This window comes from Gobius niger (genome assembly GCF_951799975.1).
Source record: "Gobius niger genome assembly, chromosome: 15".
Taxonomy (NCBI): domain Eukaryota; kingdom Metazoa; phylum Chordata; class Actinopteri; order Gobiiformes; family Gobiidae; genus Gobius; species Gobius niger.
Window position 1 is genome coordinate 1,785,281 of NC_136866.1, and position 12,679 is coordinate 1,797,959.

Consider the following 12,679-nt stretch of genomic DNA (forward strand, 5'->3'; position numbering starts at 1 on the left):
GTGACAAAAATGTGACAAAAAAAGTGACAAAAACTTGACAAAAAAGTGACAAAAATGTGACAAAAAAAGTGACAAAAAAGTGACAAAAACGTGACAAAAATGTGACAAAAATGTGACAAAAAAGCGACAAAAAAGTGACAAAAAAAGTGACAAAAAAGCGACAAAAACCTGACAAAAACGTGACAAAAACGTGACAAAAACGTGACAAAAAGGTGATGGAAGAAGCAGCAGTAAATGACAAAAACTCTTCAAAAATGTGAGAAAAACGTGGCGACAACGCGGCAAAAAAGCTACGATCCATTTTGCAGGTCTTAGCTTTCAAATGAGGCCAACAGGCTGAACTTTAGCTGAACTGGAGAGAATGTGCTTCAGGTTAAAGGTTAACGTCACTCGTCCTCAGCCTCTTTAGCTCCGTAGAAGTCATGAATGAAACAGCCATGCTAACAGTCTATCGTGCTGCAGACTGAAAGGATAACAACACAACAAGGTTCTGCAAATGACATCCTGAAAGCTTCAAAAGAGAAACATTTTATTTAACAAAACATTACCTGTATAAATAAAGCCTTAATACAAAATACGAGTAAAACCAAACAGAAGATAAGTGCTCAGTCAGTTCATTTAAATCATCGTATAAAAAAAGTTCCAAATATCAACTCAGTAGTCACATGTTTAGTGTTAAAATGATTGATGCAAACACAACTATCCACACATATAGAACTTCATCCACTCGTTGAGTAGCAGTGTTAACAGACAGTGCAGTGAGTGACCGGCCTCGCGAGGAGCCGCCGGTGTAAACAACGCACAGACGTGTCCAGATCGTGACACTCAACGTTTGCGTCACGTGTTAGGACGGAGACCTTTGTCAAACATGTTAGAAACTTGGCTGTGTTGTTGTTGTCGTCGTGTTTTAGGCACAGTGTCGAAGCAGCAGCGATGGCTTTCTGTTTAGCGACTGATAAAACCTGACTGCTGCTTTAAATGAAAGAAAAGGTGACACAACATCGCTAATAAATGAAACGCGTGTGGTTTTATCAATCGCTGGAGTGTTGAAGAAGCCACTGAGGCCAAACTTGCTATATCAGAGTCATTTCCACTGGGTACAGCACGGGTTCAGTATGTTATGGCAATGTTGTCGCCATCTTAGAGAGGGGGGGGTTAAAGGAATAGGCCAGCGTTTTTCCACACTGAGATATGTTCTTACCTGAGCTGTGACGAGTTCTTTAGGACCTGTCTGATCTTCAGTCACGTAAACACAGCGCAGACGGCGTTAGCATTTAGCCTCTCCCTCTCTCCTCTATAGCTCCAAAACAGGTCAAGATAGAAGCTACCAAGCTCTTCCACGTTTTCCCTATTTAAATATGGTTACGTGAAGTGTTCCACTACAAAGTATAATTACACACAATTAAACAATGTGAGTAGTTCGAAATCCGCGCAGTAATCTTCACTTTACTGTGCGGATGCCAAATTACTCCTGGTATTATTACGCCTTACAATATAGTCCCCCCTTTTATCCGCTCAGAAAATCCACATTGTTTAATTGTGTGTAATTATACTTTGTAGTGGAACACTTCACGTAACCATATTTAAATAGGGAAAACGTGGAAGAGCTTGGTAGCTTCTATCTTGACCTGTTTTGGAGCTATAGAGGAGAGAGGGAGAGGCTAAATGCTAACGCCGTCTGCGCTGTGTTTACATGACTGAAGCATAGACTGTAGAAAAAATGGACGTCTTATGCTCACTCCTCCCCGTTTACCATAATGACCACGGTCGAGGGGGAAGTCATGGCGGATTTACAGACTCCGCCTCCCCAGCTCTGACAAAGCATGTTCCTAAAAAGGGCATACGGGCGGGATTTTCACCGTAGACTCGGCCCTTGCGTGACGTGTAGCTCGCGCTGCTCCAATGCTAACAGTTCGACCCTCATTAAGTACGAGATTTCAAAAATTCATATGACGAAAACAGCCTGGTTTCATTTATTGTTATTAACTCAGCGTTATCTCAGGAGGAAGATCTGGCCTAGTCTAGTGTTGAAACAATTGAAACCAGGCTTTAAAGTAGTTTTTAACATGTCTAAAGTCCAATGCTTTTCAATGGGGGCCTAGCGGCGATATGGAGGTACTGCAGCAACGGCGGAGCAATGGCGGCCCCCACGTTTGTGGTCAAAAAGCAGGGCAGCCAGCGGCCATTGGACTGAAGGCACGGGGGAAGATCCGACAGGTCCTAAAGAACTCGGCAAGGCTCAGGTAAGAACATATCTCAGTATGGAAAAACGCTGGCCTGTTCCTTTAAATAATAATGCCATGTCATGATGCCTGTGCACTCCCTCAGTCATCGGGGCAAGGCTGCTCACTATGTCCGTTAGCTCACAAAGAGTGTGCCCAGGCATCGATATTTCCCTCATGTTTTCAGTGAAAGAAAGTGTAAAAAGATCTTTTCACTGCTGGTAAACCTTTGCCGTGCTGATCCAGATGCCGACCGCCCAGTGAAACGCGTGCCGTACACAAACCGCATGGCAGTGCTCGGTGAAACAAGACAGTGCTCCTTCTTCTATGACATAAAGGCGTTACTGTCCGAGTCCGAGTCCGTCCTCTTAGGTCGCCGTGACGATCGCCGGGACTCGGATCGTGTTGGGGGGAGCGCGGCTCTCGCTCTCGATCTGAAAGCCCGAGTCGGCGGCGGAACTGTCCCCCCGTCGTGAAGCGGGAGCCGGCGCCTCCTCCTCCTCCTCGTCGTCGGTTTGATCGAAAGTTCGCTCGGCCACTTCGGACAGACGGCTCTCCTCCTGCTCCTCTTCTCTCTGTTATAACCAATTATTGTTACTGCAGCTCGGTGATACATGTGCACAGTGATCAATATTGCAAAATTATCGATCCATCTGACTGAAATTTGCACATTGTCCCAACAGGATCATTTGTCCTCTGGGTTAAAGGGATATTTCAGGATGTTTGACATAGCGCCTCATCTCCTCGTTATCCAGAGTGTTGCTGATTTCTGGAGATGTTTTTTTTTGTAATTCATGCAGTTCTTCGTGGCGCTAGGCTAGTGCGAGGCTAGCGCATTTCTACGGCAGTGTTTTTCAACCTTTTTTGAGCCAAGGCACATTTTTTTCATTGAGAAAATCCCGAGGCGCCACCACCAACAGAACATTTTCTCATCAAAGTGTCTTGACCAGGAACACCGTGTAGTCTCGCTCGCCACAACGCCTCAATACATCACTAAATCTCTTGTCTCAAAGAAACTAACTACCTGATATGGAAGAGTATAATATCTGCCGATCACTTGACAACACAGACACTCGAAAACGGTGCATTATTTGTGGATAATAATGCATTTGTTTGAAAAAAAACAACTAGGTGAAATTAGGTAATTTCCCCAAGGCTCACCAGACGACATCTTACGGCACAGTGGTTGAAAAACACGGGTCTACAGTATCAGCTAGTCTGCATTAAAACAGTGTGACTCCACAGAGCACCTGAGGCAAACCACTTATAACACCAGATTAACCATATAAATGTCTGTGTCCATGGAGTCATTTAAAATAACTTATATCTGAGCAGCATCAGCTTCGTGGTTGTATAAGCTACGCGGCGGCGGAGTGATCTGCGAGAAAATAGTCCCTCAAAATGCGAATCGTTCATGTGATGCAGCTCAGTTATATTCCAAACATGATTCTATGGACACAGACATTTATATGGTTAGTCTGGTGTTATAAGTGGTTTGCCTCAGGTGCTCTGTGGGGTCGCACTGTTTTTAAAGAGGGGGTGTTCTGCTTTTTCCAGTTCCATAGCACCAGTCTATATCACACTACAATGATGACAAACCTTCTGCTGGTCTGTAAATGCAGTAAATGAGAATAACTGCCTTGTATAAAATGTCTCTCTCAAAATGGCCGTAGTGAATGTCTTGAAATAGGCCTCTGTCTCTTTAAGAACCTCTGAGCCTTTAGACACGCCCCCTCCACACGCTGTCTGTGGCATCAGTGGGGAGGGGGTTCTGCTGAGGAGCAGTGGTTGGTTACTCGGCTGGTGACCAAAGCTCGGAGGCGTCTCCAGGAGGTGGGGGCGTTCCTAGGAGGACTCAGGCAAACCTATCCCTAAAATGGCCGCCATCAGAGTTTTTACAGATGACTCAGAAATACGTGAATGTGCCAAGGCAACACTTCAGCCATGTTTTAAATGAGGGAGCGACAGAATAACATGAAGGAAAGCTTGGAAAAGTCCATTTTGCATAATACCCCCCCTTTAATGCAGGCTAGCTGATACCATAGAAATGCACTAGCCTAGCACAAGCCTAGCACCACTTCAAATATAAGAAAAAATATCTCCAGAATCAGCAACACTCTGGATAACGAGGAAACGACGCCCTATGTCAAACATCCTGAAACATCCCTTTAAGGCGATTGTGCATTTTAGTTGATGGGTTCGACTCCACAACTACTCAGACACAAAACAGACACTCAGAAGTAGACTCCAAACACACCTCTTTCTTTATCCTGTAGTATTCGTCAATGGCGTACTGATATTTGGCCGACGTGATGCCGAACAGGTTGGCCATCCTCTCGCCCAAGTAGTCGCACGCTGGAAAATGCACAGTTCAACACTGAATACATTCACTCCTTCTCTCCAAGTAGCTTCCAAAGGTTTTTTTTTAATATTTCTAGTTACGCTTGATGAGTCAAATGTAATGTCTTAACTATGCAGCACATTAAGTCACGTTCACACATACAGAGTCGTGGTGAAACAAACCTGAGATTGTGGACGTGGCCGCTCTCCACATGTGGAACCAGAAGTACGGCCCCCACGTCATCTTGGACTGCAGAGAAGAACGAAACAGGTGAAACAAAACCTACCTGCAGTCTGTGCCTCACACCCTCCTGCCACTCACCACCTGAGCGGACGGGGGCAGCAGGTCCTTCCTCTCAGCCTCCTCCTCCTCCTCCTCCTCGTCGGTGCTGTACTCCTCCATGGTCTCGCCGCTGGAGAAGTGGATGATCCTCCGCGGAAGCTTCTCCTTGTGCCGGGCACTGTCCTCCGCTCGCTCCAGCTCTCCCAGCTCCACACTCTCGAAGTCCCGCACTGGGCTGGGGCTGGAACTCTTCACAAGGAGCAGTCACAACAAGAGAACATTCACATTCAGGGCTGATGGACACAGATCTGCTCACATATTGTATAAAACGCTTGCAATGTAACGTGTCATTCCTCATAAGACATTCTCCTCAAACTAAACTTACTGCACTGACCATCTCAGAAGGACAAATGACTGGAGGAGAATAGCCAATAGGTTAAATCCTGTTTAGAAGCACAGCAGGGAATAGCATGGCATGGCACACTTTCATTTGAACGGCTGGCACTTTATTTCCCACAGGATTAAGGGAGGTCAGTCTTAATGTTCCACTGTTTCTACACACGTTGTTATTGACAGTGACGTCTCAGTGCGTCCCACACAACATCACACCATCACAACATGACAACATGACAACCTGACAAAGACAGTGTTGACAAGTGGTCCCAGACTCAGTCCTCAGCCTCGGCTCAGGGTCATTCACGCTGAGCCGCGGACCTGCCGACAGAAACCCTGACCGAGGCAGAGGAAGCTCCACTCACCTCCTGTCCGTCCATGCTCCGCGTCACGGACACGTTGACGTTGGTGAGATACAAAGAGATATCTGCCATTGTGGCTCTTCTTTGTATCCCGGGATCAGGCTGCGCCCACTACGCCTCTGCGCCGCGCTGCGTGCCCCGGAAGTGCTGAGCGTGGTGCCGTCGCGCTGACGCTGTGACGTCATCGGGACAGATCTGGACATGATCTGGACCCATAAGCTCAGCCAGAATGAGCCTAATGCAGCTGTGATGGGCATTCACAGGAAAGGAGAAGTCTGCCTTTGTCAGTCCGCACAATTATTGTACAACAGGTTTAATATTAAAAAAGAAAGGACAAAAAAGCAACTTTTCTCAGATACAAAACAAACACTATTGTCAGGGTTAGGTGTAAATGTCGTGTTCGTGCCCAGACATAGAATTCTGCAACAATAACGTGACTTTCCATCTGTGACATGTAGAACTGCAGTTAGCTCTTATTGCCACTAGATGGCAGTATGCCTCCACCAGTGGCATTATGTATTTGTAAATGAGAGTTTATGATTTCATTACATTCCAAATAAACAGCAGGGCCTGCAGAGAGGGGGGGGGGCAGGGGCAGGGCCTGCAGAGAGCTGCACAGGGGCGGGGCTTGCAGAGAGCTGCACAGGGGGAGGGGCCTGCAGAGAGCTGCACAGGGGCGGGGGCTGCAGAGAGCTGCACAGGGGCGGGGCTTGCAGAGAGCTGCACAGGGGCGGGGCTTGCAGAGAGCTGCACAGGGGCGGGGCCTGCAGAGAGCTGCACAGGGGGAGGGGCCTGCAGAGAGCTGCACAGGGGCAGGGCTTGCAGAGAGCTGCACGGGGGCGGGGCCTGCAGAGAGCTGCACAGGGGCGGGGCTTGCAGAGAGCTGCACAGGGGCGGGGCTTGCAGAGAGCTGCACAGGGGCGGGGCCTGCAGAGAGCTGCACAGGGGCGGGGCCTGCAGAGAGCTGCACAGGGGCGGGGGCTGCAGAGAGCTGCACAGGGGCGGGGCCTGCAGAGAGCTGCACAGGGGGAGGGGCCTGCAGAGAGCTGCACAGGGGCGGGGGCTGCAGAGAGCTGCACAGGGGTGGGGCCTGCAGAGAGCTGCACAGGGGGAGGGGCCTGCAGAGAGCTGCAAAGGGGCGGGGCCTGCAGAGAGCTGCAAAGGGGCGGGGGCCGCACGTGGGGCATCGGCCCCTGGCCACAAGTCTCTTAACAGCGTCCCTGCGGAAACACACACTTTTACAACTGTTTCCTTGACTTCTCTCTCTTCACGGGGCTGTGGCTGGAAAACGGGTGCTTCAGGACAGGACATAGACTATTAAGAATGTCTGGGCGCGAGTTTGGCCTTGTTAAAGATGTGGTGTTGATGCGACAGTGACAATGAGGAGAAAACAGGCTGTGGCTCCAGTTCATTTCTTTTTACAGCTTTAAGCTTTTATTTGGGCTCAGTTCCATCGACAGCTAAATCTAACAGTGATTTACAAAACACTCATGAGCCTCAATCCTTCATTTACTGGACAATTTTAAAAATATTTATTTGACATTGTTGACAATATTTGTATTTTACCAAATAAATATAATAATAAAACAAGCGCCTCAGTCCACATGAACTATTGTTACAGATCCATCCATTTTCTTCCACTTGTCCGTTGCCGGGTCGTGGGGGCAGCTGTTGGAGTTTCCCAGATCACATTGCACCGGCCCCTTATGGCTCCTCCTGCAGGTGTTGGGTCCACAGAAGGACGGCCTCATGAATAACCGGGCCTGTTGGTCTCTCATAAGGAGCTTCTGACCCGCTCTTTGTCTGACCCGTCACCTATAGGACCTGTTTGCCCTGGGAGACCCTACAGGGGCACAAAGCCCCCGACCACAGAGCTCCAGGATCATTCAGGTGCTCAAACCCCTCCACCACGTTAAGGTGGCGGCTCCAGGAGGGGATTGTTACAGATCTTTGGCATAAATACTTAAAGAAATGTCAATCCTTGCTTCATACATTAGGATCAAATTCCATTCCTACATATTTATTTCCATTTTAAAAGAACTATTATGGCATCTATGGAAACCAAAGTTTGTTTGTGTTTTATTTGAAAGTGCGTTACCGCAGCGACGCTTCTCTCTCTCTGTTGTGAGTGAACAGATGTTGGCAGTGATTTCATGATTTCAGGAGGTTTTACAGGTAAGCCCAGTGTTTAATGATCCCATAGTTAAATATGATTGTCAAAAACATTCATATTGTTGCCTTTCATCATGATGTTTAGATTAAGTTTTAGCCGTGCCATTGGGATTGTGTTTGTTGCACTGTGTTGAATGACAGTGAACAAATTAAGATTTTACAAAGTGAAATACTGACGAACTGATGCAAAGTCTGTTTTATAAAACTGTTGCTAATGAACTGTAAGGACGACGCTGCCGCTGACAGTAAATATTGTGTATATTTACAGGCGGCCTCTCGTCATAGAAGGGGGCGTGGCTTCACCGAGGGGGAAAATAGAATCTTTAGAGAAACACAATTTTCCCTCTTTTTAGCCATTTTCTGGAGGAATATCAACTTATTTATCACATAAATAAAGTCAGGTGTAAATCGGGCCCATATGGATATTTTCTCACAGCAGATTGTTCAGTAGAAGTGAAAAAACGGCAGTTGTAGCTAGCGCTAGTTAACCGTTAGCATTAGCCCGATGCTAACATGTAGCATCATGTTAGCATTCTCTGTTATTCATGTATTTATGGGCTGTTGAACCACTTTGCTCCTCCCCATGTCTTTGTATCTTTATTTAGTAGAAACTATATTCATATTTCAGCGTTTGTTAAAGTAGTTTTTGAATAATTAGAGAAAATTTACATTTTTTCAAAATTGTTTTCCCCCTTAACTGTTTTCAAACATGACCATATATGGGCGATTCCAGAGATGCGTCTGTATCTATTTTGGTCAAAATTTGAATTGTTTACATTCAATCTCAATCACTAATATAAAGGTCAGTCGCCTTATTTATAATGACAGAGAGAAACAGCCATGACCCCAAATGTCACATGTTAATGACACGTCTTTACAGTTGTTAAATCTCACTGTTTTCTGTGTCGTCTCTGTTCAGGCTGAGGCTTCACCACCGGTTTGAGTTTGTGAAAATGTCTAAAGTCCAAACGCTGAGAGCTTTGGTGATCGAGCGTCTGGCGGCGGCGGCTGAACAGATTTCTGTGCTGTTTGAAAGAGCCACGGCGGAGCATGAGGAGGAACTGTGTCGCTCTGAGGAGGACAACCAGAGGACACAGCGGCTCCTGGACCAGGCTCTGAACACAAGAGTCCTGATGAACCACGTCCTGAACCACGGTCTGAACCACGGCCTGAACCACGATCTGAACCACGGCCTGAACCACGGCCTGAACCACGGCCTGAACCACGGCCTGAACCACGGCCTGAACCACGGTCTGAACCAGGACACAGCGGAGACTGCTTGGATTAAAGAGGAGCCAGAGGAGCAGAGCGTCACTCAGGAGGAAGAGCATCCCCCAGTGTAGGCTCCAGCTCTTTACCACATGTCACACTGCTATTCCACTGATAAATAATATATATATATATTCTTTTATGATTTTCAGGTCTGTCCCAGAGTCCGGAGCTGTCGGAGTGAAGACTGAAGAGTCCTCAGAGCTTCAACAAAGACAAACCGAGCATCAAGAGGAACCACAGGGAGAGGACATCAGTTCAGATCCACATCTCCACTCAGAGACTGAGGGAGACACTGAGCGCCCGTCTGACACGGTCAACCATGACGACTGGGAACCTCCGTTCAGCCTCTCAGCTGCACAGATGGAGACAGAGGCTGATGAAGTAAACTACAACCAAGTGCAGAGCAGAGACAGAAGCACCAAACTGTCCCCCCAAAACAAGTCTGCACCAGAGACCCCCGTCCACGATGAGGACAAATCAGGACCTGACGGAGCTGAGAAGAAGCACCAGTGTTCTGTTTGTAAGAAGAGATTTGGGAGAAAATGGATTTTACAAACACACAATAGAGTTCACACAGGGGAGAGGCCGTACCGTTGTTCAACCTGCGACAAAGCCTTTGCATACAGATCTGCTCTTGTCAAGCATAGAAGAACACACACAGGTGAGAAGCCTTACAGCTGTTCAACCTGCAACAAAGTCTTTACACAACAGTCTACCCTCATCGCACATAGAAGAACACACACAGGGGAAAAGCCTTACAGCTGTTCAACCTGCAACAAAGCCTTTACACAACAGTCTACCCTCATCGCACATAGAAGAACACACACAGGGGAAAAACCTCACAGCTGTCTAACCTGCGACAAAGCATTTCCCTACAAATATCAACTCAAAAAACACATGAGCGCCCATGGAGGACAACGCCCAGAGCTCGACGGAAGGCAAGGTGTTTGAAGTGCGATGGTTTGGTAAAGCTGGAGCCAAGAACATCTTCAGTTTGTGACACGGCAATAAAAAACAATCTGCATGTTTTTGTGCCTCCGACTCAACTTTTTTTTTGCCACATTCACATAATTTTCACATTAAACAAAGACTAAAAAGTTGAAAGTCTTCTCTGTCGGCACAAATGAAGTCAGTTGAAATAGTCCTCTGACCGTAAACACTTCAGCAACATAGAGATCACACAGGGAAAGATCTCAACATGGTTTGAACACACATGGACAGAGCGTTTACACTGAGTTCTGTCCATGGCCCGTTTTACGTACGTCTGTCACAACAATAGGAGTTAAACAAAATCATCAGTGTTTTTTTCTACAGCGCAGTCGTTTTTTTCACCTGCAGAATGAGATGCCCGACAAAAGAGAATGGAATAATTGCGTAGTTTAACATTAACGTCAAAGCAGAACTACTTTTCCGTGTTTCAGGTGGGACAATAAACACTGTAACACCACTCCAGAACAACAGAAGGCAAGTTTATTTGTAGAGCACAATTCATACACAAGGCAATTCAAAGTGCTTCACAGTTGCATAAATATCCATCCATCCATTTTCTTCCGCTTTATCCGGGGCCGGGTCGCGGGGGCAGCAGTCTCAGCAGAGATGCCCAAACTTCCCGATCCACACACACCTCCTCCAGCTGTTCTGGGGGGACCCCGAGGCGACACCAGGCCAGCTCGGAGACATAGTCCCACCACCGTGTCCTGGGTCTTCCACGAGGCCTTGTCCCACTAGGACATGCCTGGAACACCTCCCGCGGGAGGCGGCCAGGAGGTATCCGGAACAGATGCCCGAGCCACCTCAGCTGCTCCTTTCGACGTGAAGGAGCAGCGACTCTACGAGCTCCTCCCGGGTAACTGAGCTCTTCACCCGATCTCGGAGGGTGCGCCCAGCCACCCTGCGAAGGAAACTCATTTCGGCCGCTTGTATTCGCGATCTTGTCCTTTCGGTCATGACCCAAATCTCATGACCATAGGTGAGGGTGGGAACGTAGATCGATCGGTAAATCGAGAGCTTTGCCCCGACTCAGCTCCCTCTTCACCACGACAGACCGATACAGCGACCGCATCACTGCTGACGCCGCACCGATCCGTCTGTCCATCTCACGCTCCATCCGTCCCCCACTCGTGAACAAGACCCCGAGATACTTGAACTCCTCCACTTGAGGCAAGGACTCCCCACCGACCTGAAGAGGGGAAACCACCTTTTTCCGGTGGAGAACCATGGCCTCAGATTTGGAGGTGCTGATCCCCATCCCGGCCGCTACACACTCGGCTGCAAACCGCCCCAGAGCGTGCTGAAGCATAATAATTGCATAAATATAAGAAAACCAATACAATCAATAAAAACATCAACATAGAATTAATCAATTACCGTTATATGCATTTTTAAGTCTTGTTTTGATTCGCTCCGTCTTGAGAACTATTTTTAAGTCTTGTTTTGAGCACTACTACAGAACAAGGAACAAACAGCTTAGCGCTTTTAAGATACAAGATACATATTCAATCTAAGTAACTCCTATGCACCTTCTCTGTTTCACTGACTGAGCGCCGATATGTGGCCACTCACCTCCCCGTGTTTTTGTTGAGTTGCATTTTGTCTCGGCCCCTCCATTCCCCGCACACTGACAGTCCAGTATGAGCCGCCTGTTTGTAATCAGTCATCCGAGCGTCCAGGTCAGCTATTTACTGCCAAAACACAATTCATCTTCAGGTGTCAAAATCATGGATTTTTGGAAAGGGTAGAATCACAACTGCTCCGATAGATCTTTTGTGTCTTCCAAAGGTTACCCACTGTTCGGATGTTTAGGTCATTAAAGATTGAATACTTCCCAATTATGATCGAGTCTATGAATAATGCAGTTTTTTGTGGCCTATATATGAGTAAGTTGCCTCTTATAGACTCCCCTTCTCTTGGATTCAACATTGCTTATCTCTTCATGTGTTCACCTGCTGCTTTCTTTAAGACACACAACTTCAGGGATAGAGAGTTGGTGATGCTCATACTTAGAAATTAAAGTAAAAAAGCAGACTATAAGAAAACTATACACTGGACCAGACGTCTACAAAGCTGAAGACCTATATCTATGTGTTTCAAGTTGAAAATTGCAACACATTTTCCTGCCTAGCCCATGAAGATGACAACTTTGGGATGGTGCAGATCGGCTTCTTTACAAACAGATGTAAACTGAAGCATACACTGTAAAAAATGTCCATGAAATTTACTGAAAATTTTGGTAAAATGGTGAAAGTAAACTGAACAACGATCAAACACTGTTTAGTTAACAGTAATGTTTAGTTAGATGTTTTACCACACAAGACTGTTACTTTTAAAGAAACTTGATGTTAAAATAATCAAATTTCTTAGTAGTTTCAACACAGAAAAACTGCAAAACACAAACCAAGCAAATACAGTTAAATGTACAACGGGAGTCTATTACTAAAAAACTTAAGGACTTGAAACTAATGTTTACGAGCAATTAACTTAACCATTACTCGTGTTTGACATTAATCATCATGTAAATTGTACTGAAAAAACTTGTTTTAATAACGGGGTGGTTTTAGTAAATATACAGAAAAAAACTGCTAAAATAGAAACAGTCAACAGTTTTATTATGTTAAATATACAGGTCATTCTGTAAC

General features: G+C 46.4%; 1 protein-coding gene across 1 annotated transcript; it reads right to left on the bottom strand.

Annotated features, from left to right (window-relative positions):
- Nucleotides 1-2,462: 2,462 nt before the first annotated feature.
- On the bottom strand, nt 2,463-5,755 carry LOC306974770 (protein FAM177A1-like). The gene is made up of 5 exons (XM_079572158.1): nt 5,604-5,755; nt 4,885-5,094; nt 4,746-4,812; nt 4,480-4,577; nt 2,463-2,797 (listed from the first exon to the last, which is right to left on the bottom strand). The coding sequence occupies exons 1-5, from the start codon at nt 5,670-5,672 to the stop codon at nt 2,591-2,593; spliced, it is 651 nt and encodes a 216-aa protein (XP_079428284.1). The 5' UTR covers nt 5,673-5,755; the 3' UTR covers nt 2,463-2,590.
- Between the last annotated feature and the right edge of the window lie 6,924 nt (nt 5,756-12,679).